At 42.3% G+C, this 26,292-nt stretch overlaps 1 protein-coding gene across 3 annotated transcripts in view; it reads left to right on the top strand.

Annotated features, from left to right (window-relative positions):
- Window positions 1-26,292, top strand: part of ADAMTS2 (ADAM metallopeptidase with thrombospondin type 1 motif 2) — a 240,732-nt gene that overhangs the window by 161,969 nt on the left and 52,471 nt on the right. For all 3 annotated transcript variants that reach the window (XM_053956225.1, XM_053956226.1, XM_053956224.1), the window contains one exon: window positions 19,021-19,223. In XM_053956225.1, coding sequence (XP_053812200.1) covers window positions 19,021-19,223 — 203 coding nt within the window. The remainder of the gene's footprint in view (window positions 1-19,020; window positions 19,224-26,292) is intronic.

Genomic DNA, 26,292 nt, shown 5'->3' with positions numbered 1-26,292 from the left:
ATTTTAGCAATAAGCAATAATAATAAATTTTTTAGGAGGATGCTACAAAAAAAAGTGTTGGAGGAAATGCACGATGATCGATTTCTCAGAATTAAACTGCACAGACATACTGAATCAATGAGCTCTTTGTTCTTAAAGCTTCACCTACTCTGGCTGCTGAAATTGGAGATTTATGTTGTCAAAAAAATTGTAATAGCTATAAATTGCTATGCTGGTGTCTGTTAAAGTTAATCCACTTGCTTCCAATATGAAACTGATTTTTTTTTCCCTAAATTGCCTTGTAGATTTAGTCATCTGAATAGCTGCTTTTCCTTCCAGCAGAGATTTGCTATTAAAGCTGTTGTCCTACTGAATGTAGATTTCAAGGATTATTCATTCATTTGCTTAATGTATTGTCCCAAATTACTTATGCAAAGTAATGCAATTTAATGGTGGAGTTATTGATTAATTTTGCTTTTTAAAATGTACTTTAAGAGGACAGATTAAGTGAATCTTAGCAAAATCTCAAGTTAAGTACTCAAAGGATCTCTACTTTGTCAAGTTTCTGTAGGCAGCGTGCTCTAGGCCTTGCATAACCTGGCACGGATCGATGGCATCTGGTGATGTGCTGACTCTTGGGGATGCTGCACTAGCAAAGTCCCCATGTGTGGTGCTCTGCCTGCAAGCCTGAAAGTGACTCTTCTCCTCAGCTGCACAGAGACCTCCTGCACATAGTACTCACTTATGTCCATCTTTATTGATAGCTGTACCCAGATCTTCATTAAATTTTAACACAGATGCACTGTATGCAATGCAAGAAGATGATGTCTCGCAGCCAGACGATCCCAGCAGGTCTGCTGGCTGCAGTGTCTGCATCCTGCCCCTGTGCTGGAAGCACAGCCCACAAACCACGGGTGGCAATGGCAAGTCTTGTCTGTGGTTTCACACCAGTTGCACATGCAAGGTCCAAATCTGAAATGGATGTACCTGTGTATTTCCTGTGGTATAAGTCATTTATCTCACAGAGTTTCCTGTTCTCTAGAGCACTGTGAATGACTGTAACTGTCCTCTTCTTACATCCTTTGCTCCATATCCTCTGTTTTTTTCATCTATTTTAAGGAGGCAAAGTTTGCTGATGTGTGTAACTCTCCCCTTTTCCCATCATTTGCTTTATCTCCTTTCCCAGCATCCTAACCCTCTACCTCATATCAGTGTTCTCAGCCAATTGACCATCAGCAGAAGGTGTAGGAGCAGGTAGTTTTTTGAGTTATTAAAACATTGGTTTTAATTAAAAGGTTGGTGGGAGGGTTTTTTGGATTTTGTTTGGGATATTTTTAAAAATATTCAGTTCCTACTGTAAAATCCCAGCTCTGTTTTTATGTGCCCCACATAACCTTGTCTAGGTTGCAGTGGAGGAATTATTGATGGCATGGTGCAGCTGTGGGTGTACTTGTCTTCTGAAAGATGACTTTGCAGGGATGACATTGTGGACTTCCATATGCATTGCTGTGTAATGCTGCCAGATTTCATTGTACTGTTGGAAATAGAGCATTTCTTTGAGTATTGACCTATGTGAAGTTAAGCTTGGGTCACAAAATCAAGGTGATTTTTCTCCTCATCCACTCATCAGCAACAACAGCCTTGTACTCAGAATTTAAGCAACCTTGTTATGTCAGTCCAGATGCAACCCAGGTCATTTTTCCCTATGTATCTTGATTCTGGAGTAAAATAAGACCCCAATTAATTATGAAGGGAAATGGGTCAGCTACAAAATACATCTAGAAACAAATGCATGATACCTTAAAATATCTTTTTAAATCAGGCATGGGATAAGTGTAAATCCTAAATCTCCTTAAACTGATTTTTTTTTCACGATGGGATTAGTAAACCTGTGCCTTACATTACCTTACTCACCTTCTCTGGATGTCAAACACTCTGTCACAGGCTCCTGTTGTGTTACAGCCCCAGTGATGTGACTGTCATCTGGAGGTCTGGAGAGTGTGGTTCATTCTCTGTCCTTTGGCTGTCCCCAGTGTTATGAAATCTCCATTTCCAGAGCAAGGTGTTTGCTTGGAGTGCCAAGGCTGGCTGTGCTGAGCCCTGCCTGCCCTTTGCTCTGTTGCAGAGCTGTTTGCAGTCGGTGGCCTCAGGATGCTCCTGCAGATCTAACATTGATTTAAGAGGAGGGACTAGCTTTGGGAGAGCAGTGGACTCACTGAGGGTTGGGTTTTTAAAGCTTTTAATGGAATCTGTAACATCTGCATCTAGAACTGCAGCATAAAAAATTAATTATCAAATGATAATGCATTTGATATTAATCTCTTGGTTAAGAAAGCTGAAGATGATTTCATGTAAATTCTTCTCCTATTTGAATTATAAGAAAAATCAGTATTTCTGGGCCTTCTTCTCTTTTAGGAACTTAGATTATCCTTCTTATGGTAAGACCTGATCTGAACCTGTGCATGGATTTTACTCTGTGTTCATCACCATGAGGTTTGAAAACTTTATTCCTCAGTAGTTGTAGGGAAGTGCTCAGCATCTCCAGATCTGTGTTTCGGAGAGACACGGTGACCCCTCTAATAACTGATTTCTAGTTAGTTATTTTTGGTGCATTATCTTTCTGCAGATACAAAACTATTTTTGTCTGTTTCATTTTGCTTATCATTATTGCTGTTTAATGATAGATGATTCAAGGGAATACACAAAATGAGGAAATCTTGGAAACCTCCCTTAGGGTGTTGTGGAGAGTGTATGTGGGAATGCACAGTTTAATTAAGACTACCTGGCAGACATTCAGGCAAGGGAAGTCATGTTTAAGTAATTTGCTGGAGTTGTTTGAGGATATAACTGCCACAAGAGATAAGGGGAAGTCAGTGCTTGTGGTATATTTAAATGTTGAAGTTTGTGCATCCAGAATGAGTGTCCATGCTGTGGCCTGGCAGGAGAGGCTCATGACTGGTAGCACACTGAATTTAGGACCAGGTCCATTGGGAGGTGATGGAGGAACAACAATGTTCCTGTTAATCTTCTGTGCTAAATGCCACCCGTGTTGCTGTGTGCACTGGAGAAGATGTTGTGTTGGAAGTGATTCATCGTGGAGTGGGACAGCTGAGGATGTGGAGAGTGCCCATGGATATCTGTGGGAGAGGAGGGTGCCAGTGGAAGCCACGTTCAGTGGAGTCTGGGGACAAGGGGACCAAGGGACCGTGGCACTCTGCCTGCTCCACTCCTGGTGTCTGCTGCCCATCCCTGCCAGGAGCTGGGTTTTGTGTCTCCTCCTGGCCCTGCCTGTGGCTGCCCTGGGAAAGGGACCTGGCAATCCCACCCACCTGGGATGTGTGTCCTGGGAGAACAGAGCCTTTCTAAGCCTCTGCCTACAGCCTAATGGGGAAGGATGGATGTATGTGGGAATTATCTCTGCTGTAGGTGGAGATCCTGGCTGTGCACTGATTGTTTGCTCTGACCTGCAGTGGCTGTACAGAAGCACCCTGGGATCCTGAGGGGAGGCCAATGGTCATTCCCAGTTACCAACTCCCATGTGTGTAATGCAGCCAGCCAGGAAAATCCCCTGTCCCCTTCAAAACAAGGAATGATGCAAACAAACAGTGCAGACACACTGTGATATATATAAACTTTTATCCAAGTGTTTGTGTTATATATATATATATATATATATGGTTTAATCACACATAGCAGGGAATTGTGTAAGAACTGTGCAGGAAGATTAACCTTGATTTAATGGGAGCAATTTTTTATTGCTTTTAAACAAATTGACAGGTAAGCGCTGGCTCCTTAGACATGACAGCTCTCATGCTAAGTCTGAATGACAGAAGATTTGAGAGGTTTCAGCATTAAAACATCCAGAGAAGCTTTTCACAGCCCTGGACCCAGTTGATGTGATGCTAAGAAGCCCCCACTTTCCCAAATCTCAGAAGGGCTGCAAAGTCAAGCACAGTGTTCCTCAGCTTAGAGTTTAAACTTTTAAATCTCAGCCTGCCAGGCAGTCAGAACAGGCCTCTTGTGCAACTGAGTTCCATTTAGCATATGGTTTTATTAGATGAGACTTTTCTCAGCCATGTCAGGCATGAAAGACTTAGTATAAATAATGTGTTTAAAAGCTGCATAGAACTGCTGGCTGTAAAACAATGTGTTGCTCTGAAATTGCCAATTAGGTCTCCTGTTTGTTTTGTTGTGGTAGAAAGACATGCTCTGACAGTTCATACTTTTTTTCCTTTTGTTCAAATTAGGAAATAGAAAATCCCAGTCTTTTCTCACATTTCCAATTGACATTCTGAAGAGGCAAATTCAGTACAGAGATGTGCATGAGTTGCTGAGTTTTATTGGGTTTTAGTTATGGCTAATAAAACCCATTTTCTGCACAGTTATTTAATTTGCATCTATAATTGCTGCAGTTGTACATAAATTAGACATGAAATTGGAAGCCTAATTCAGCTTGTCTACTCCTTCTGCTACATCCATAATTATGGAGCTGTGGTAGCTTCATGTTAAGAGATTTACAGAAGTTTTGGAAAGCACTTGGCTCCAGGGAGAAAAGGGCCCGTTGCTATCAGCTGCTTTATGTGATGGTTATACAGAATGCCCAGCCTGGGCTGGAAATCCCAGCACTGGTGAGGGGCACTCCCTGCCCTGCAGGATTCCCAGTGGGAACAGATCTGGCAGGAGCTGTAGCAGCAGCCCTGTGCTGTGGTGCCAGTGCAGAGTTCAGAGCCCGGTGCTACTGCTGGCCCTGGTACAAGTTCAGTCCCTGGATGTGCCTTCCCAGCCTCTTTCCCTTCCCTCACAATGTACCAAGGGGAAGTACTGGGAAGCTCCTGGGGTGTCTACTCTTGCCTTGGCCTCTTGCTCTCCCATGCATCTATAAATCCGGGGAAACTTCAAAAGCTGAAAGTTGGTATTGCTTACATGGGCATTATTCCAAGGTAATGTGTGTCAGGAAGGCAGGGGTTGGAAAAGGCTGTGCTGGTGCCAGCTGAGCTGTGGTGGTCCCACGTACATCACATGGCTCAGTTTGGCCCTGTCAGCCTTGCTTCTTGCAGTTCTTCACCAGTGTTTCCATCAGTGGTCCAGCACCTGAAAGCACATTAAAATGCCTCTTTCCAAAACCCTCTGGCTCCGTGGTCATACTCTACAAATATCTGCCAAACAAAGCAATCTTCTCTCCAAACCTGAACAACCCTTCTTCCCTCTCCCACATGCTTTTTGGCATGAACCCTTCCTTGCTCAGATAGTTATCTACAGAACCTGTTGGGGTTTTGCCATGACTTGTCTTTGGGGAAGGGGGTTGGTTTTCTTGAGGTTATTCTGAGTTGCAAGGAGAGAGACAGTGGAAACCTGTCCCTGTTGAAGTTAAGTGCTGATACCAGCAGGGCAGGATGTTGTTCACGGGCCCCTGGACATGTTTTGGCCTTGCTGAGGTTGATTGCTGTAAGAGATGTCTGGATTGAGTTAGATCCACGTGTGGAAGGCTGGGAAACAAAGAGACAAGAGCTGCTTTTGCAGCTGGATGAGAAAGTACTTTTTTTTACTCTCTATTTTCCCTGACTAATGGCAGCTGAGGGGTTCTGCAAGAGGAGTTGGTTTCCCTGGGTGAATTTGGGACATATAGGCAAGACCACATGCTGTACTCTATAGGTTTTGGGTTTTTAAAAATCTTTTCACAAGGAAGTTCAATCGGCTGCTTTAGTTTCTCTGTTGTGAGACTTCAAATGGATCTGAAATTTGTGACGTTAAGATATAATCCTGGCAGGTTAATGCTTCAGACAATTTGTTCTTTGCTGACTTTCCTTGTACTTTAGGTGATCTAAATACTGGTGTTCTCTTTTGTCTCCCACAGCATTGCTTGGCTTTCCAGATGAATTTTTAAACCACAATTTTACTGGAATTGTCCAAGAGTATTTATCTCCCCCAAACATAAAAACCTCACTGCGGAGCTGACCTTTGGTCAGAAGAGACAGCTAAAAGCCATGCAATGGGCAGTGGTTGCTGCACTGATTTCATACCACAGTTGGACACTCTCACTTTGTGAGGGAAAAAAAATAAAAAATCTTTAAAAGGTTTTTCTCTTCACAAACTGCTTTGTTTCCCATCTTTTCATACTGTAATTGTTTTCATTGCAGTTGGGTTTATTTGGTGTGGGTTCCTCCCCTCTCCTCTCCCTCCACAAGCTGGTTGCTCAGAATTGGTATTTTCTGATTTAAGACCTAAGGCATGGACTAACTTTGCCATGCTCAGAGCCTCACAGGGCAGATCTGGCTCCTGTCACTGGAAGATGAACACCCCTGTGCTGGCAAGGTTGAGTGTCCCAGAGAAGTGGTAGATGCCCAACCCTGGGAAACAACTCAAGGTCAGTCTGGATGAGGTTTTGAGCAACTTGATGCTAACTGATGATGTCTCTTGCCCATCGCAGGGGTGTTGGACTAGATGACATTTAAAAGTTCTTTGCATCCAAAACTATTCTGTGATTCTGTGTCCTCTTCTCTGCTGTAGCCTGAGCTGGTTGAGTGCTTTCATATTGGGAAATATATATTCACCAAAATGAAATGTGGGTCCTTACTCCATTATTTAATTTTTTTTTTAATCCCTAAAACCCCCTGTGATTTGGTTTGAAAATAATTTCAAAACAATCATAACTTTGTTTTTGGTGAACGAGTTATTCAGCAAAATGTAAGAGTTGCCCAGCTGCACTGCAGTATTTGAAACCAAGGCACCTTGGACTAAAACCAGAATGTAAGAAACCTTTCCGAATGCTTTAGAAATTTTAGAGAAGATTAGCCAGAAATAGATTTGAAAGAGCGAAAAAGTAATACATTAAAATTCTCTGATCCTAAGAGAAATATAGGAAATGTCGAATGGAAAGCTTTGCACTGAAAGGCAGCCTGGAGCTCACTGGAGAACCAGGCAATGAAAGCAGCTGGATGCCATCAACCCTTGGCTTTCTTCTGAGGCTCACTAGGGCAGTAGCAGCTGTTGATATCATTTTTCTAATAAAGTTGAAACCAGTGAGAAAGTGATGGGTATTGATTAGTGTCAGCTTCAATAAATACATGTCCAGCTCCTGCACTGCACAAGATCATTCAGAGTCCTGCAAGTCCAAAGTAATTGTTGAGGGCTCGTGGGGGCTTCCAGGGCACCACAGCAAAGAGGAGTCTTTATTGACCGTGGTACTTTCATGTCTTATTTCATAACTGAGTAGCACTGTTGTTGGACAAGTAAATGCTGTTTTGTATGACTTTCAAAAACATTCTTTTTCAGCACTGAGTTGTGGTCTCAGATCTGGGTGAACAGGTACAATAGGTGAACTGAAGGAGACTGTATTTGTGGGACTTGTGTTGCTGAGGAGACAGGCAAGAAGTTGCTCTTGGGGAGCAATAATCTGTTGAAGAGACAGACCCTGACACCAACATGTACCTTCTTCAGCTGCCAAAAAATGTTACTTTTCCCTCCAGCCTTGCTTCCCCTTTGCTACAAATGTCACTTTGTTCCTTTAAAGTAAGTTCAGTTAGTGTTAATTTGCACTTTATCTTTGTAGACTTTTCTTTTTGAAGTAATGGGAAAATAGAAAGAATTTCTATGTTGAAACACTGAAGAAATAATATTCTCTTGTTCAGCAAGAACTGAAAGTGGATGGAGTCTATTCTGACTTCAAATGAGGGAACTATGTTATTACTTTTGTTAGCACAATATGAAATAATAATTAATATTATCAGAGTTTGTATGATGTATTACCTAAAGATTTAGGGTTTTGGAAGAATAAAGAAGATTAATATACTCATGGCCATCTTTTTATCTCTTGATTCCCAAAATTGAACATAAACTGTGGTGTTGCAGCTGATGATTTATGGAAGGTTTTTGTATTTCTGTTTTTTTCCCCTGTGATTTTTGTTCAACTGATCACAGGTATCTTTACAATCAGGTAAACTAGGAGTGGCTTGGTTAGCCAGTTCTTAACTAGGTGGAAACATCTTAACTAGGTGGAAACTAATCCAGTCTAGTATTCAGATTAGAACCAAATTCATTGCAGAACTCAGATCTGGAAAAAACTGTTTTTACCAGTTTTAGAGAGAATGTGTTAATTACTGGAAGCTTTTATCATGTATGTCAGCATTGCTCTCAATAAACTTCTTGGTTACTTTAGCAACTGCTTTTTAAGGAAATTTGAAAGGATTTTTTTTTTGTGTGTTGGCTTTAATATTTCCATTTGTTACTATGCATAAGTAACAGGCTGGAGGCTAAATGGTCTTTAAATACTGTTCCAGTTCCAGAGGAAAAAACTTCTTGGAGCTTTGGAACAACTGTCTACTTTTATCCTTAACAGCATCCACTGTTTCTCTAACATCCATTGACTTGCCTGCTCCTTTTAGCTTCCAATTGGGTTAAAACCATTTAAAGAGAGAGAATTTGAGTTTAAAAAAACTTAAGATCTCAATTTTCTGTTGCTTCTGATAGTTTTATAATGTTTGATTTAATTTAAAAACATTTCTAATAGAGATGTTAGCTATCAAGAGGGTTGTTCATCCATCAACCCTCCAGTCACCTATGTTAAAATACACAGTTCTCTTATTTTAGCATTATTACATGTAAGTATATCTATACATGTGTGCATGTGTGTATAGATAAAGATATAGATATATAGATATATGTATGTATATATATAAGTAAGAGGCTTCCAGCCCTTCTTACTGGCCATTGGGCATTTGCTTTTCAAAGTCTCATTTCATTCTCTATAGAAAGAGCAGTGCAGTCATGACTATTAAAGCAATTTTTTAGCACACTGCAAAGGGAATGCAAATGCAGTTTCTGACCACTTTAAACCTTATTTGCACAAAGATGATATCTTTAATTCAGGAGATAAATTCCTTGTTACCTAATTCTTGAAAGGCTTTTATTTTGAGGTGGATGTGATTTGTTCCTATAGGAGAGTTGTCTGCTGCCTGCCAAGCAGCACTACATCCTACCAACTGCATCTCGTTTAGCAGAAAAATGACCTGAGTTTGATTAGGCTACAAGCCAACTCGAAGGACAAGCCAGTCAGTGCTGAGTACAGCTTGTTTATCAATAATATGAGAATAACCCAACAGAAATTCAGAGGTCCTGAAATGATGATCATTCCTTTGGAGGAAGTGGGGTAGATGGTGGAGAGAGGACATGGAAACTCCTTTTAGTCTTGGCACTTACAGTTGAGTTGGGTGAAATTCTTATTGGTGATAAAAAATCTGGAATTTTTCACTGAACTTCACATCGATAAATAAGGAAAAATCCTGAAAATGTAAAGGGGTTTCATGGCAGTGCATTCCAAACAAACCATCTCCCTTCTTTTCCTTGAGATATCCTATAATTTTAAATGATTCTCTGCATTGAGACTTGAAGTGCTTGACTTCATATCAAATGACTAAAACTTGATTTCAGATGAACTGAAATGTTTTGTTTGTTCACATTTTAAAAAGTTCAGTATTCAAGTCCATTTGACCTGAAAGGAATTAAAAATATTTTGGACCTGCCAGAAAATGAAATAAATGCATGCTGACCTGTTCTAATCCCTCTAAAGCTCCCAGATATTAATGCTAAATTTAACTTGAGAAAGGAACATTAAAGCCCTGCCTGCAGGTGCTGGGGAGATGGTTTGCCTGGCAAACCTTGGCATTTGTCCCTGTATTCCTGAAGCTCAGGGGCTGTTCCCAGGACACAGCTTTCAGGATGGGGAGTGGGATGTGGGAAGAAGCCCTGGCTTTGCTTTCCTAGGGCCAGTGGGGAACTGCAGCGGGAAAACCAACAGTGATTTCTTTTCACTTTCCTCTTTTGCATTTGTGTCCTCACAACTTCTGCCTCTAAATTAGCTTTTTCCCCAGAGGGTTTTGTTATCCTCACACCCATTCATCTTCTTTCCTTCTTCCCTACCTTCTTTTCCCCTCTCTCCAGCCACAGCCCATGCTCATGAAGAGGACTGCCCATTTAAAGCATCTCTTCTCTGCTGTCAGTGCCAGGACCCATCTCCCACCCACCCACCACAGCAGAAGGGCAGCATTTCACAGTTTGCCTTTTGTAGGGCCTGACAGATTGAGAGCTCTCATACAAATAACAGAAGAAGCCTTTGCCCTTGATTTTGAAACGCCTTGGGACTAAACCTCATGCGCTGTCACCAGAGCAGAGGCTAATTCTCTCTTTCAGGGTTTTTTACTGTCATTTTGAAGTTTAAGAAACTCCTGCATCCTCCAAGTGAGTTTTGTCTTTCTTGCAGTTTCTAATCAATTACAGCTGCATTTGTTAGTGCAGAAGGCCCAAGCAGATTTAGCAACAAGGATATTTTCAAAACATAGGTAAAATTATAACTCCTTCTTGCTCAGTTTTAAATCCTGCCAGCAGAAGTAGCCAAGGCATCGTGTGTTGCCCTGCCTTTACTCAGCCTGTCTGGATAAGGTTTTCTTCTTGTAATACTCAATTTAACCACTTTTCTTTTGTCTGTCTTACTGCTGATTTATGGCAAAATTTTTTGAGATGTGCAAGGAGTCTGTTGAACTCACTGATATTGCAAAATGCAGATGTTTTTTACCTTAGAATTTGGGGAGATTTTCTTCTTCCTATGCTTTTCTTCACAAGGTGAAATGAGCAGACTGTTTACTTTGTCTAATTAAAAGATCATTATGATTATGTAGGAAACAGGAGCTGTTTGCATTGTCATTTTTGCTGTACATTGTACTGATGAGTTTTATATTCTGTTTGACATTGAGAACAATCAATTGTATAATTTACAACTTTTTGAGACTTTGTAACTGAGAAAAGTGCTGCCCTTTTAAAAGGATGGAATAATTCTACTTTGAAATGTTACCAAAAGACAAGACTTGAGGTTATGGCTAAAAAGCATGGCAAAGATACATATTTGCTTCAGTCATTATTTTTCAGTAATATTTCCAATGATGTATAGTTATTTTATGTATTTCTTTGCCTTTTCTCCCTCATCTCACCTTCCTGCCCTGGCTAGGAATTTGACTTTTGTTACTTGTGTGTTTTTAAAAGTTATTTTCTTGAACTGTAATTAAAATATATTTCCCTTTCTTACGGGCTTACTTGGAAAGACAACTGCCAAATCCCATGTAATCTGTTGTTATTCAGGTCCTGTACCATGGCTTGGCATTTCATTCTGTTAAAAATGCAAGTGGGATTGTTAGACATGTCACCTACAAAGCCATGGGGTCAGCTTGGCAGCTTACTTAATGTGCTAATTTGCTGTAATTTAATCATGCTTGGAATATGGATTGGACATCAAGACTTGGACTCAAGCAGCCCATAAACACTTGGTTAAAGCCTGGTTGGGAAAAGTGAGTTGTGGTCAGCTCCTGGTCCTTTGCCTTTGGGGCTTCAGGTGGGGTCTTTGGGGCTCGTAGAACTCTGTGGAGCTGTGGCTCCGTGCCCAGTGCCTGTGTGAAGATGTGGCTGAACTCTGCAGTTTAATTAATTATGCATTAGCTGCAAATGAGACAGAGCACGCTGAGCTCCCTTTGTGGCTCTCCGTGAGCGATGCAGAGCAAAGCCTGCTCTGCCCAGGCACAATGAGCACTCCAGGGCCTGGGAGGGATGGAGCCCTTGTCCCAGGCCAGATGTGGGCTCTCGGAGTGGGTGGGGTGTGGTAGATCAGGCACCTTGTTTTGCAAGTCACAGGCTCTGCAATACAGGCCAGCTTACAATGACTTGCCAAAATATTTGCCAAATAGCACTTCTCAGATGCAATCAACTAAGTCAATGAAACTTAAAAGTTGGCTGCTAAATTAGTTTTCTAGAGTAGCTTTCTTTGCCCCTTTTTAAGCTTACTTTTAAGCACTGAGTTTGGACTTCTTGCTCATGCTTTATTTGGTGCTAAATTGTGAAACTTGTGTTTGCATTAGTAAGGCTGATAGCTGAAAAATTTCCAAAGGATAAGTTTTGCTGTTGGAAAAAATTTGTGTTTGGATCCCAGAGAACTCCATTTCAACCTGGTCACACAGACTGGTTTCCTGACTGGTTTGCCATTTCTTTCATTTTCCCTTTTTGACTATTATGTTGTAAGACGAAAGTTAAAATTTTAACACACTATGTTTCACCATTTGAAAAAAAGAAAAGTTTTAGCCTGGGGTATTCCATTACCTTGCTCTCATTTAATCTTCTAACAGTGCAATTATCTCCCATCTTTATGTTATTCTTTGTGTGACTCTGGGCCTGATGAGATCAATTTAGTTTTCAACTTCTCTTTTTAGTATTGTGATATCTTTTCTCTTTGTTGTGATAAGCCAGAAAAAATCTCCCTGGCAACACCTAGCTGTGGATATTCTTAGTGCCTCTGGCCTGGCCACTTGCTACTGTGTCCACCTGGCCATTTTCACTGCACTAATTGGTTTATCCTTTGGAAAGACTTTTTTTTTTTTTTTTAAACTTTGGTAGGTTCATCTTTGTTTTTTCTTTATAACACTGATTCTTTGATCTAGGTTTAGATTGCATATTAAGAAAAAATTCTTCCCTGTGAGGGTGGTGAGATCCTGGCACAGAGCAGCACAGAGCAGCTGTGGATGCCCCATCCCTGGAAGTGTCCAAGGCCAGGTTGGACAGGGCTTGGAGCAACCTGGGATAGTGGAAGGTGTCCCTGCCTATAGCAGAGGGGTGGAATGGGATGAGCTTTAAGGTCCCTTTCAACCCAAACCATTTTGTGATTTTATGATTCAGGCAGGCACTTGAGCATGTCCCAAGTTTCAAAGTCACTGTGCTGTTGCAAAGGTGACAAGAAAAAAATGGAACATTGCTTGTGCCCGTGTGTTTGCAAGAATGTGCATTCACTCTGCAAATAGTTCTGCCCCAAGGAGTTTACAACAACTGCTGTCTATATGAAATACTGTTAAATACTTGAAACTCCTGATTTCAAGTGCAGGACCAGATCATTCCAGCAGGAATTCAGCTGCTCTATCTGCTGGCCTTCATGCAGTTGGAGTCTAAGACCTACTTTTGGAGAGCCCAGCCCAACTTACCCCAACAGCCATGGCAAATTCCCCCTGGCCAGATGAAAGGTGGAGCAGGCTCTGTGTTAAAATGTGATTTGACCAGAAACAGCATTACCATAACTCAGAGGCAGGGAGCTTGTAATGTGATCATATGGTCAGCAAAGCACACAGCCTAAAATCTTCCCTTTAAATGCCTGCTTCTTTGCACATCAGGGCAGGACAACGATTTGTAAAGTTGGAGAGGATGTCTGGTGCATACCCAATCTTTAATTTACTAGTGTCTTACTTTTGGTTTATGTAAAAATGTGTGAGAGGAGGAATTTGATCCCACTCCTCAAGAGAATTCTGCTGCAGTGGTTGCTCTTGGTTAAGGATTCATCAAGTACCAGCCATTGTTAACCTGTGATTCAAGAAATCACAAGAATCCCATGAAAATTGAGCTCCAAGTTAAAACTGTGCTGAGGCAATGTTCCTGGAGATGCCTTTTAAACAGGGCTGACTTGGTATCATGTACCAAGTACATTCTGTGGATTTCTTCTTGTTTAGGCTGTTTTCAATTTGCTTTCACCTCACAGATGCTCTCTCCCATTTTAATTCCCTGCTGGCTTTACCCAGTTTTCTTATGAGTGATCTATAGCAGAAGGGTCCAAATTCAGACTGCAGTATGGGAAAGGGATTTATAAATTATGAAACACCAATGTAGCTGAGCAGGATGGTTAGGGGGGAGAAGAAAGACAAGTAGAGGACATTTGGAAAACAAAGCAGAGAGCAGAGGAAGGTGAGCATGACTGTAAAAACATCAGAAATAAGTTTTTAAAGAAATTAAAAATCAGAGAAACTATTGGTTAAGAAATAAACATAACACAACATGGTTGTGTGCAACTGTAATGAAAAACAAAACCCCAAATGTAGGAACTTAAAAATGGGAGAATAAATCACTAGGGGATAAATTCCAAGGTTGATGACTGTTCATTGTTGACTCCAACCTCCATGGGCTGGGCTTCAATTTACCATGGAAGGCTTTTGAAGTGAGGGTTTTGTTAAAATGCATGAACAGGCTAATTGGAGGCTAATTAGGGAGTCAGTTGATCACAGAGCACTGACACAAGGGAAGCCCACAGGATCCAAGTGGCAGGGAGAGCTGCAGAAGGATGGCTTATGATTGAAGGTGCAATTCCCAAAAGAGCAGTTTTCTGTCAAGCTGTCAGCAGGGTTTGGTGCTTTTCCAGAGGTGCAGATGTACTCGAGCAGTGGGAAGCGAGAGCTAAAGCAAGTCCACCTTGCCTGCTTCTGCTTCCCTACCACACAGCCTGTTCCTCCTGCCTTTGCAGCACTGAGGGATGGATGGGCTCATGCCTGATTGTAGTCCCAGGCTTGGAGTGGCACTGCCACCAGCTGTGGTGCAGCTGAGCAGGGCTGGGTGCCCCAGGCTCCTGTGCTGTCACAGATGTGTTTGCCACCGCAGGCTCCAGCTGTGCTTCACAGGTGCCTGAGTCACCAGGGTGAAAAACATAAAAACAACAACACAAAAGCTGCTGGTTTGCAGCAAGGAATGGGAAGCTGGGTGTTCCTTCAGCAGTGTGTCCCAGGAATGGAGATGAGTGGCAAAGCAGCAGATCAGCAGTGCTGATCCTCGTGTGGCTGCAGGGAAGGTGCTCAGCAGTCGGCTCAGGCGTTCGTCTGCTCCCACGCTGACAAATGAAATGTCCACAAAAACAAACCAGCTGCATTTCAATGGTGGCTGCCTGGTCTGAATGCTGCACACTCAGGTTTGAAATGAAATTCCAGCTCATTGCTGCGCTGACAAGCTGCAGATGATGGCTCTGAACATGACACACAGTTCAGTCTCCCAGCTGCTTATCCTGGCCTCTGCTCTGGGCTTGCCAGAAAGTTCCCTTCTCCCTATCAGAAAGAGGAGATAAAATATTAGAAACTGCTTTATTAGGACAATATTGTTGCTGTGAGACTGGAGAGCCCTAAGGCTGGTAAAGTCCAGTTGTTTCATAAGGAGCAGCCATATTTTCCTGAGCCTTTTTGAAAGGGGTCATGAAAAAAACAAAACAAGATCATGAGCCAGCAACTGTGGATTTGGTAGATGTCCTAAAGGGAGTGACAGAAAACACAGGGAGAGGGAGTTTTTATGGCAGGCAGAGTGTTCATGCTTCAGTAACTCAGAGCATCTGTTTGAGTTTTGCCTGCCATGATGGGTGAGGCAGAATCAGGAGATGTCATGTAATTTGGTTTCCATAAAGAACGTGATATCAAACATTCATGAGCAAGGCAAAAATTCCCAGAAAATAAGGTGGTGTCATCACAAACTGTTGCAAATGGAGAATTCTTCTGAAGATGTGCAAAGGCAACATTATTTGACAACTTGGGCACTTTTTTTTCCTTCTCTGGAAGATGGTCTACAGTGGTAGGAGAAAATTACTGAAATATCACTGAGGTTTTTAGCTAGCTTTAGAAAAAAAGAGAGGGTTTGAGGGATTTTTTGTTGAACTGTAAGAGTGCTGCCGTCATTTGATTTATTCTGAATGAGCAGCAAAAGAGAGAAATAGAAGCTTCTCTGTGAGTGGTTAATTTTCACAAATGTGAATTTTTCCCAGCAGGAGCAAGAGGATTTCAACACAGGCTGGTGTGAGGCTCTGCAAATGCCAAGTGTCTCCTCTTGGGAGATGGAAAACAAAGTTGGCACCAATGATTAGTGGATGATTTGGCAAAAGTTGCTGAAAATTCACATCTGAGGGAGAGGTCTTGGGATGATTTAGTAAAACAGTGCAGTTTGGGATTACTTTTGTGATGTTACTGTGCAAAGTGCAGGGGTGATCAGAAGGAATGTAATGTGGAAAATGTGAAGGACGAATTTGGTGTCTTATTTAGTTCTTTGCACTTTCTCTTGAGCTCTTCTAGCATATTGTTAGCAGTACAATGATACAGCAAAATTGCTGACGTTGACTAAGGAAAGTTGAGATGCCAAAACACCACAAATATTTCATTTACTACATATGGAACTTTATTTCTCTTCCTCTTTGCTAAGATATGGGTATTAATTTCACTTGGATGTAACTGTCATTTAGGAGCAAATCCAACATGGGAATAACATTGCATGGTCCAGCAAATCCAGCAATTCATCATCCAAGAGCCTGAGAGGCAGAGCAGCACTGGAGGAGGACTCTGTGGGGTTTGTGGTCAGGCATGTGTGGAGGCATCCCTGCCTGCCCAGGGACAGCCTCTGGGAAAGAGCACTGGGTGGGAAGTTGGGATATGAACCAGAAATCTTGCAGCTACTGTTGTGAATGTTTTGAGCCGTGTTTCTGGTCTTGGGATGGTTCCAGCACCAGCTGGAGCCAGTGTGGCTTTCCCTCTGCTGGGAAGCACATGGGGTTGGTGCCTCAGAGGTACCAGTGCCCAACACTGGGCGTGTTATCCTGAGGGGAACAGCTGAGGGGTGAAGGTAATCTGGTATGTGTGGAATTTTTGTGCTCCCAAGAAAATTTAAAGTGGTTGGTTGGCACCTAGTGGGAGTGAGGTGACTTCCAGGGAACCTCCTGATAACTTTTCTCAGGAATTGGCAGGACTGTAGGGACTACAGCGTGACAGTGATGAAGTGAGCAGCAAAGAGGGAGGACAGGCAGTTTTTGCTGCAGGATGGTAGGATCACATTTTGCCTCTGGCTGATTTACTCACAGCAGGAATAAAGGTAGTGTCAGGAGTTAGTTTGACACATAAGGGAGAGAAATGAAAGCACAAAACCTCAAGATACCTTGACAGCCAATCACCCACCCAAATAACAGCCCCCCAGCCAGCAGAGCTTTCTGTCCACAACCTCAGTGCATGGCTCAGGCTCTCCCCCTGCCCAGCACTGCTGTTCTGCAGTAGCAGCTCTGATAGCTTTGTCTTGCTGCTGATTGCTTTAGCTTTTTATGCACAGCAGAGAGAAGACATGACCTGCAGCCCCTGCCAGCCTAGGCTTACTTTTCTACAGAGCTTTTAAGATTTATGGTCATATTTTACAGTAACTGTGATTTGTCTTATAGATCATGAATATATGATTGCCTCCACGGTGATGGCTTGCTCATTACTTCTGAGCACTTGCAAGGAAATTTTAACACTGAAGTTTTCCTGGTGGAGTAATCCACGAGGCAAGGCTGGAGCTGGCTGCTTGGCAGGTCTGGAGCCTGATAAAGAGCTGCCTCCAGTGCTGCCAGGCCAGGCTCATTCGCCCTCCATGCTACACCTGGGAATGACAGCTGGGCACTGGGTGAGGAATGAACTCTCGTGCTGAATCATGGATTCTGACCAGAATCATTTTAAAAGCTTGTGGCCCCAGGAGCAGAAGCTGTTGGGAGCCCTGAGGCTGGCAACGAGAACGTGGTGGTTGTGCTTGTTAGCTACATTAAATGCTGCTGTTTGGGGAGAAGGACACTGGGGCTCCGTGGGAGTGTTAGACTACCACGTGGCACCTTCTCTCTGTCCACTGGGCAAGGGGAGCCCTGCCAGCAGTGCAGAGGAGATCCCTGCAGCTGTGGATCTCAGGACAAGCATGTCCTTGAAGCTTGCTGGAAACTGGCAGGAAGCTGTGGCTTTCAGGGGCTGTCCTTTACCTGGAGGTCTCTTCAAGGAGAAGAGAGACCAGCTTCTCACCACACAAGGCATAGCCTGGGGCCCAGAGCAGTAAGGATTGCTCCATGGGGATTGGGGATGCCTGGTGTCTGTGTCCCTCCTGGCAGCCAGAGGCTGTGCAGGTCGGTGTGTTGTTGTCACCTCAGTGGGGAGTTGAGGGGATGCTGCTCAGGCTGCACATTGCCCAGGACCTGCTGACACAGCAGCCTGAGGCAGCAAAGTTCAGGCAAGAGCACAGATGTTCTTGTAATGAGCCCAGTGATCTGGTGACTCATTCCCTTCCCAAGCAGCCACTTTTGATGTGAAAACTTCAATAAATGGAAATGGAGAATCCACTTTTGTAACATTTCCAAGAGCTGTTTCTCATTTCTGGTTTGAAGGTGATGGCTTGGGCTTCCTCCCTTTGCTTCCCATTATATTTCTGTGAAGGAAGCATTGGGACCTTTACTCAGCCCACAGCCCTCTCTGTACTTTTGCTGACCTCTCTGAGTCTTTCCTGACATTTCCTAAAATCAAGAGGTTCTCAGTGGTGATTCCAGTCTCTTGTAATGCAAATGGTAATAATGATATGAATGCTAATCATTGTTATTCTGTAGGATGAAATGTCAAGATTCCATATTTTCATGTTCATTTTTAGTAGGTAAGTGCCACATTAGGCATGTCCATCCTGTCAGGGAACATGCTTTTCATATCACAGGAACTGTTAGAAATCATTAGTAATGAAGGAGACAACTGTTGTGCCTGGTGGGCTGGTCTGTGACATACAGTAATGCAAAGTGACGTGGAAAATTTGGAATGAAGGATGAAAAGCTGTTAAAAAAATTGTGGATGTAGCTATAAATTTATTAATCTTGTATCTAAAATGTGGTTCAGAGGATCCATGTCACTACTGTTGGATTGCATGTGTGTAACTGGGAAAGGAGCTAAAGGGCTGAGGCTGCGGGGACAGGTTTGGTGGTACCTGCGTGGATAGCAAAAGGCTGTACTGGCAACTGCACTTATCTTGAAATAGGAGTCTGTGGGCAGCAAAATCAGATTTTGAAGTATGTGTCTATCTTTAATTGTTCTAAATAGAGGCTACCCTGGGTAGCACAGGATCCCTGGACAGTGTATTCTGTTAGAAGTACTTTTAAGCAACGAGTATTTTGCTGCAAACTGCTCTGTTCTTCTCATCAAGACATTGGTAGTACCTGCTGCTCTTTGGGGCCTGTATTTATTATGCAGTATTACTTTGTAGAAAGTATTGCTTTTACTTTGCAAAACAAAAACATTTTGGGTCATATTTCTCTCTCATTTAGGTAGTTTTTTAATTGACATTTCGTGAAACTAATGCTGTTATACAGCACTCAGAACATAACAAATGCTGCTACTTCAAATCAATCAGAGCTGAAACCTGAACCTCTCCTGGCCGGTGACTCTGTTGTGTGTTTGATCCCAGGCTCCAACCTCACTGCCTTGGACCATCTCGGCAGCGCGCTGGGCCTCGCGGAGGAGCAGGTGCAGAGGTGGAGGCAGCGCCGCCGGAGGCACGCCACGGAGGACGATTACAACATCGAAGTCCTCCTGGGGGTTGATGACTCAGTTGTTCAGTTCCATGGGAAAGAACATGTTCAGAAGTACCTGCTGACCTTGATGAACATTGTGAGTACAGCCCTGCTCGCTGCCCGGTGGGAAGGCTCTGAAAGGGCTGGGAATGTAGGTTGGGTAAGCCATTTGAATAAGACGTAACAGATTGATCTCGTGGCAGGAGATAAAATAACTCTAGGAGGGAAATCCAGGCCACTTTCAGAAAATCCAATAGGGGAGAAGCAAAAAAAAAAAAAAAAAAAAAAAAAAAAAGAGAAAGGAGCCAAGACAGAAGCTGAGTGTGGGACTGTTAAAATGTTCAAAGTTGTTCTTATGTGCTTTGGTGGGTGGGACACAGGGTCAGGGGCTCAGGTTCTCAGGTTTTTGGAAGTCATTATGTTTCAGCTGTGTATTCCCTTAACCTAAGCTTCCTGCTGAGGAACACGGTTTGGAGAACTGTCTTCAAATAAGGTTCTAACAGAAATTACAACTGGCTTTTACATTTTTAAAACTACTCTGCTGAATTCTTTGATTTCTCAACAGCCACTTTAGGTCCCAGGCCACCTCCCTGCTCCTTGTTCACTCTGCAGTAAAATGTTATGCAGTGTAACACTGAGCTTTCTTAAATTGATTTAGTATTTATTCCATGAGTGACATCTTTAGGTTTCCTTAGTTAAATATTTAATCTTCAGAACCATAGACTGTGTAACAGACTTTATAGTGTAGGAGTGATGAAAGGAGACACCAGGGAATATTGTGTTTGAAAGAATCACTTTTTATTTCTAAATATCAATGCAGCAGCCCTCTAGTACCCCAGAGAGTAAGCAAGGACACTATTTTTTGGAAAAGAATGAAGACTTGAAAAACCATCCCTAGTACAGATCAAAATCAAAATATATTTTATTTTTTTTCTGAAGAAATAGAAGTAAGTGGTAGCCCCCCTCACAGACAACTTATTTGGGGATGACTTTCTTCCTTCTCCTTCTCATCTGGAACAGGAGTCTTTTCTCAATAAAATACACTTTGGAAAAAGCTTTGGCCTCAGTGAATGTGTGTTCTTAGTAAAATAGTGTTGAGTAAAAAATTGTAGGTCTGCTCAGTTTTTGACAAATGGAGTCTGACTGCTGAAGTTTGCAGTCTTGTCAAGAGGATGAGCCTGTAGATGACTCCTTTCACTTTGCAAACCACAGAGGCAGAAATTCAGGCTATTAGGTAGATTTGTCTGGGATGTAGTTTCTCCAAGATGTATTTTTTTAATTATGAAGCTTGGTTTTTTTCTTTCTTTATTATGTTCTTTTAGCAATGTGCAGAATATCACTGTTTTTCATTTTAAATGAGAGGTGGAATACAATTTAAGAAAATCCCTTGTGTGATATAAATTCAGTTATGACTTTTTATAACAGCATTGTAAATAGTTAAAAACCTGCCCTGACATTAGAGTTATGGGATACTTGGTGTCTGCTCTGATGGCTGTAAATGCATATATTCTAACAGAAATGACATAGTGAATTTAATTTATTTGTGTGGTTTGTTTCCTCTGAGGCTTAAAACAAAGTCTACAGTGAAACAGATGGTTTTATGCATCTCCAAATTAACAAGTCAAACAGGCCAAACCAGGAATGTGGCAAACAGGCCAAAATAGATTAAACAGGACTCTTTACTTATCATGTCACTTAAATCTATTTTTAAGAATTAAAATATACAGTAATGGTAAAGAAGCCATAAATGTTCCAGCTCTGGAATATACTTTTTCCTAATTTTAGTAAACCATCCAAGACACAAATTGCAAGAAATAACAACTCTTCAGCAGCCTGTCTCTGCAAGTGGTTTAGAAAGTGCAGCCTGTGTAACCATCCCCACAGGGCACAGCAGCTCTTGGCATAGGCAGCAATTGTTCTGTTGAGAGCTCTGAGGTAGAAACATGTCTTTTGGGGACTGAGGATGTGTCCCATGCCTTGTGCCCGAATTCAAGGAGCTGCTTGAAACCCCCAAGGCCTCTTGAAAGGCTCTGGATAGTCGCTGGCAGTCATCAGTGTTGTCCTGCTCTTTCCTTCAAAACTCAGCTGGTTTCTGGAGTCTGTATTTTAGCAGAGGGGTGGTGATGATAACCAGTCCTGTTTCCAGCTCTAGCACAGAGAGGCAGGAGGGGTTTGTTACTGCAGATGGTGGTGCCTGGGGACCTGGATTGTGCCAAGGACAGCACAATGCAGAACCTCTCCTTCCTCTCAGCAGGGCAACTCCAGCTCTTGCCCTCATTGCTGAATGGGTGCAAGGTGTAATTCTGTGTAGAGCATGGCTTTGGTCTCCTTTCCTGATATTCACAGTGACTCCCCCATTGCCCTCTCTTCTACCTCTTTGAATGGTTGGGGGTTTTTGTTTAGAAAATGAGTCCACTTATAAAAGGCCTTGAGGTCCCTGGCCGTTAGGGGTCACATGTATGCAATGTGTCTCTGATGAGATATGTAGGTCCAAGATCACTGAAAAGGAAAAGGCAGTGACAAACAATTCCAGCTGTATTTTTAAATCTAATTGGAGATCCTCTCATAACCATCAGATTGTGTGTACCCTACTGGGTTTAGGATGTAATCAATTAGCTTCCTGTTGTAACAAGGCATTGAATCAATTACCTTTGTATGGTAACGAGGTAGTAAGCATAAAATCAAGAATGCATGGTAACAAAATAAAATAATAGCGAAGGTATTTACTGGAGATAAAATAGGTGATCAAATAATTGAATTTCTGAGGTTCCAAAAATGAAATAAATCTTAGGTGAATTGTCCCTCCTGGGGCAAGATGTTCCTTTCCCAGAAGCAGCTCCCAGCATGGCTGCTTCTCCCACTGTGCTTGATGTCCTTGTGTGTGATGGTGTGAGCAGTTGTCCTTAACTAACTTTTCTCAGGGATCTTGGGTGGAACCCTACCACAAACCCAATCAAAACAATATATTTTTTTTCCAAGCGCAGTGCAATGACTGTAAATTCAGTAAAATCTGTTTTGTGCAGCTTAAGTGATGTGTTACAGTCCACACCTAAAAGCCATGAAGTGAGAAAAAACAGGGGTAGGGTGTCCTGGCTATCTTGAATAGCTGTGCTAATATTTTTCCCAAAGTTTGGAAATGAAGTCACTCCCAAACAAATGCTGATAGATGCCAGAGGATTTTTAACACGTTGGGCTGCAGCCACGTATTGTCTGACTGTGCGCCAGCCGTTCCACTGCAGTGAGCTCGGCCTCATGCCTCCCCTTTTTCATCCTCTAGTCATTTCCTCTGACAGAACTCTGGTTTCTCTTGACCTCCTCTCTTTTCTCTGCTCAGCACCATCGGGACATTCAGTCACCTTTGGAAAATATGCCATTGTTTTTGCTTGAGAGACCCTCGGCTGCCTCTCGCTTGCACCATTTTCACGTCATGCTGTGTTTTTTCCTGGGAAGGATATTGGCCTGCACAGTCCTCTGCATTTCCATGCGTGAGCCCACACATTGCACAAATTCACTTTGTATTTATAGTATGCAGAAGCATTTCCACAGAGGAGAGATATTTGGGTAGAATCTTGTAGTTCTGTAGTTGCTCAAGAACATGGAAGGTAATTCAATTTCAGCAAGAAAGCATCTCAACCCCTCAGTAATTGTATCTGCTTGTACAATTGTTTGGGAAATACTAGAAAAGTGCAAGGCTAGAAGTGGTGTTGTAAAATTACCTTGTTGCTTGGGAAAGAAAAGGTTTTCACTGCAGGATGCTCTGGGAGGAGGAGAAGGGCACTGAGTGGGTGTCATTGACCTGAAAGGCTTGGATGGGTGCACTGATCAGAGGATAAAAAACTGGCTGAGTGGTCAAGTCCAAAGGGTGGTGGTAAATGGAACCAAATCCAGTTGGTGGCCAGTCCAAAGTGGTATTCCCCAGGTCCAGCAGTGCTCAATATCAGTGATCTGGATTGGGGAATTGAGTGAATCCTCAGTCCATGTGCAGGTGACACCAAGGTAGATGGGAGTGTTGATCTACTGGAGGGCTGGAAGGCTCTCCAGTGGGATCTGGACATGGCCTCAAGTTGCTCCAGGAGATGTTCAGATTGAATATTTGGAAAAATCGCTTCATGGCTGTCAAGAATTGCAACAGGCTGCCCAGGAAAGTGATGGAGCCACCATCCCTGGAGATGTTTAGAAGATGTTTGGATGTGGTGCTTGGGGATGTGGTTTAGGTGATCTTGGCAGTGCTGGGGTTGATGGTTGGACTTAATGATCTTAAAGAGCTTTTCCAACCTAAAGGGTTCATTGATTTTGAAATGGGTGTTGTTAGTGCCCAGTCCTGGTGCTGAAATTCACTGTTTCATAACCCTCTTAAAAGTAGTTTTGAGGATTAAGCAATTTTCAGGGGTAAAAATCTTTAAATTATTTTCCATTCCTTCACTGTAAAAGAGCTGATATTAAAATATTTATATATACTCATGTAATGGATATATGGCCAAAATATTTGTGATACTAAAGCCCATCTCCTCAAAGTAGCTAAGTGCCTAATTGCTGTTATTTCAAGGGGAGATAGACTCTAAATAAGAATTATGCCTCACTCTGGGCTAGATTTATCTGAGTATTTAGTAATTTACCTGCCTTCGAAATCAGTGAGAATCAGTATTGAAAATTAGCTCATGGGATTATGTATCCCCCAGCTTTCAAGTGAAACTTCAACTCCAGAACAAATACATTAAACAACTTTTCATTTGAATAACTGAAATCAATGAGAGTTACGCAGCTGGGGGCTTTGGAAAGTCCCTGGAGTCTTTCACCTGCATCTTTCAGCACTACACATGTCTTTGAAATTGTGGCCCTGAGGCACTGCTGAATGTGTTATCTGTCCTCTTTAATAGGATGTACATGATACTACTATTATAGATGAGATTTCTGCTCTCGTATCTCTGGCTGATGAGGGATGAAGATTTGCAGGTACAGAACAGCAAGTCCCTAATGAGAGGAAAGGGCAGAAATGCCATCGGTTTCTAACTGACAGTTGGATAAAAACCTGAAAGCATGTCTAATTCAAGCTGCTAAAAAGAAAGTGATGATTGAATACATTGAAATAATGGTGCTCCCTGTCTCCAGAATCATGCTTTTTAAACTGAAAAGCATTTCTTTTAGGCAGCAAGGATAGTTCAATAATGTAGAATCCAACTGGATTTTTGAAAATTAAATAATTCATAAGCTCCAGTGCTCATTATTGAAAATCAGTTTATTTCAATATGGGTACTCTAAATTTGAACTAACTCTAAGAAGTTCCACAAAAAACAAATGTAAGTCCAGCTCTATTCATCTGAGGGACTTCAGCTGTCCGTAGCTGAATTACAGCTTGTTTGAAAGTTTCGATATATGTATGTGAATTAACTCCACATTTTGACTGTTCATTATAAACCAGTAGCTGTGACTGGTGTGAACAATGTCTGAAGAGGCCTCCATGAGGTTATTTGTGTTCATTATCTTGATTGCCACCCTACAGTGGAAGCTGTAGTTGTGCTTGGGCATTCAGGGGTTGCTGCAGGAAAGACCCTCTCAGAACTCTCACAGGTTGTGCTCATTTTCACAGGGATTTTATTCCCAGCGTCAATTAGGTGAGCATTGCTCATTATTGGTACCTGGAATGTGCCTTGCTGCCCTATCACACAGGTTTTGGTACCATCCTCAAGGTAGAGGGTAGGTATTGTTAAAAGATAGATTTTTTCCTTTACTCCAAATACCAACATGAGCTTTAGCCACAAAGGTTTCAGGCAGGGATTTCTGAGTTGTGACAGTGTGGTTTGTGTGATGGAGTGTGGATAATTAGGATCAGCTTTCAAATTTTGGGTGCTTTTCTTTACCAAACCACTCAGATTTGAAGAGGTCACCGTATTTATTACTTTGACACCACACCCCTATCCCTTGTAGTAAAGAGATAAATCAGTCTGCCTAATTATTTTATGATGCTATAGGTGATTTTATTAACATGATCTTGAGACAGTAGTTCAGAAAAATACCGAGTCTGTTGGTGCAAAGGTAATTTACAGTGTTTAGAGAAACTTCTCACAGCAGTGGTTTATGAGCAGGAATGAGAAGTTCCAAGAGCCTGCGGGAGGAACTAAGAAAAATAAATTAGTCATGAAGTCAGAAAACAAAGTCTATGACCTTTCTAAAGCCAATGTTACAGTCGAAGATGAGATAGAGGCCCATAACATGAAGCTACCTAGTGCCTTGCCAACACATCTGCTGGGGAATGTTTTTCATTTTGATCAGAAGCAGCTAACTTGGATGTGGTAACACCTAGTTACTGACTCTGACACCAGGGAAGGTAAATCTGGACTCAGACTCATATTTGCATAGAAAATGAGAGATTCTTATCTCTGTTTCGAAATGTACATTGCCAAGCTCTTCTAAAACTGCCCGGCGTATGTTGTTTTGAGCAGAATGATAGATGTTTTCCAAATGTCGGATCACAGTTTGACCTTTAAGTTTCATGTGTGTTGTGTGCTTTCATTCTGCTTTTTTCCTTGTGATGCTCAATAAAGATTTTTCAGGAAAAAAAGAGTCCCTCTCTGAGGAAATGAGGAAATGCCTTGTAAGGACTAGAAAGGGAGACTAGGAGCCCTTGATTTTGCTGTATGACTTTCTATGTGCCCAGTAGTACATCCACCAGAGGAATTGATGTAATGTTATTCCTGTGGGATTAAGATAAAGCTCTGGGAATGTCAGAAATGCTCGTTTGGGATCTTCAAAAGCATAAAGAAGGTGGTGAAAATCGAAGAGCACAGTGGTGTTTGAAGTGGGACCACAGAAAAATAAAGTGAGAGGGAAACGCTTTTGGGAGGATCAGATTACAGAAGTTTGTGCTCAGTATCCACCATGACATTTCTGGTTCCTATCCTGTAATTCAAACCAGACGTTTCTTACAGAAATAGACAATCACTGGATGCCCACCAGGCACTGAGGCTTTGCTGCAGATAATTATGATCTGATGAATGAGCTGCATCTCGGGCTGGGCTCTAACAATGGCTTGCCAGGAGCTCTGCCATCCCACAGGGAAGGAGCTGATACTCTCCAGTTTCTCCAGTATTGCTCTGGCTGAGATCCACACATGGTCCTAGCTCTGCCTGGGAGCACGTAGCCATCAGTAGTTTCTGCAGCAATAGTTG

Source organism: Vidua chalybeata, chromosome 15, assembly GCF_026979565.1.
Source record: "Vidua chalybeata isolate OUT-0048 chromosome 15, bVidCha1 merged haplotype, whole genome shotgun sequence".
NCBI classification, from domain to species: Eukaryota; Metazoa; Chordata; class Aves; order Passeriformes; family Viduidae; genus Vidua; species Vidua chalybeata.
Note: the sequence above shows the minus strand (reverse complement) of the source record. Positions and strands in the feature narration are given on the sequence as shown.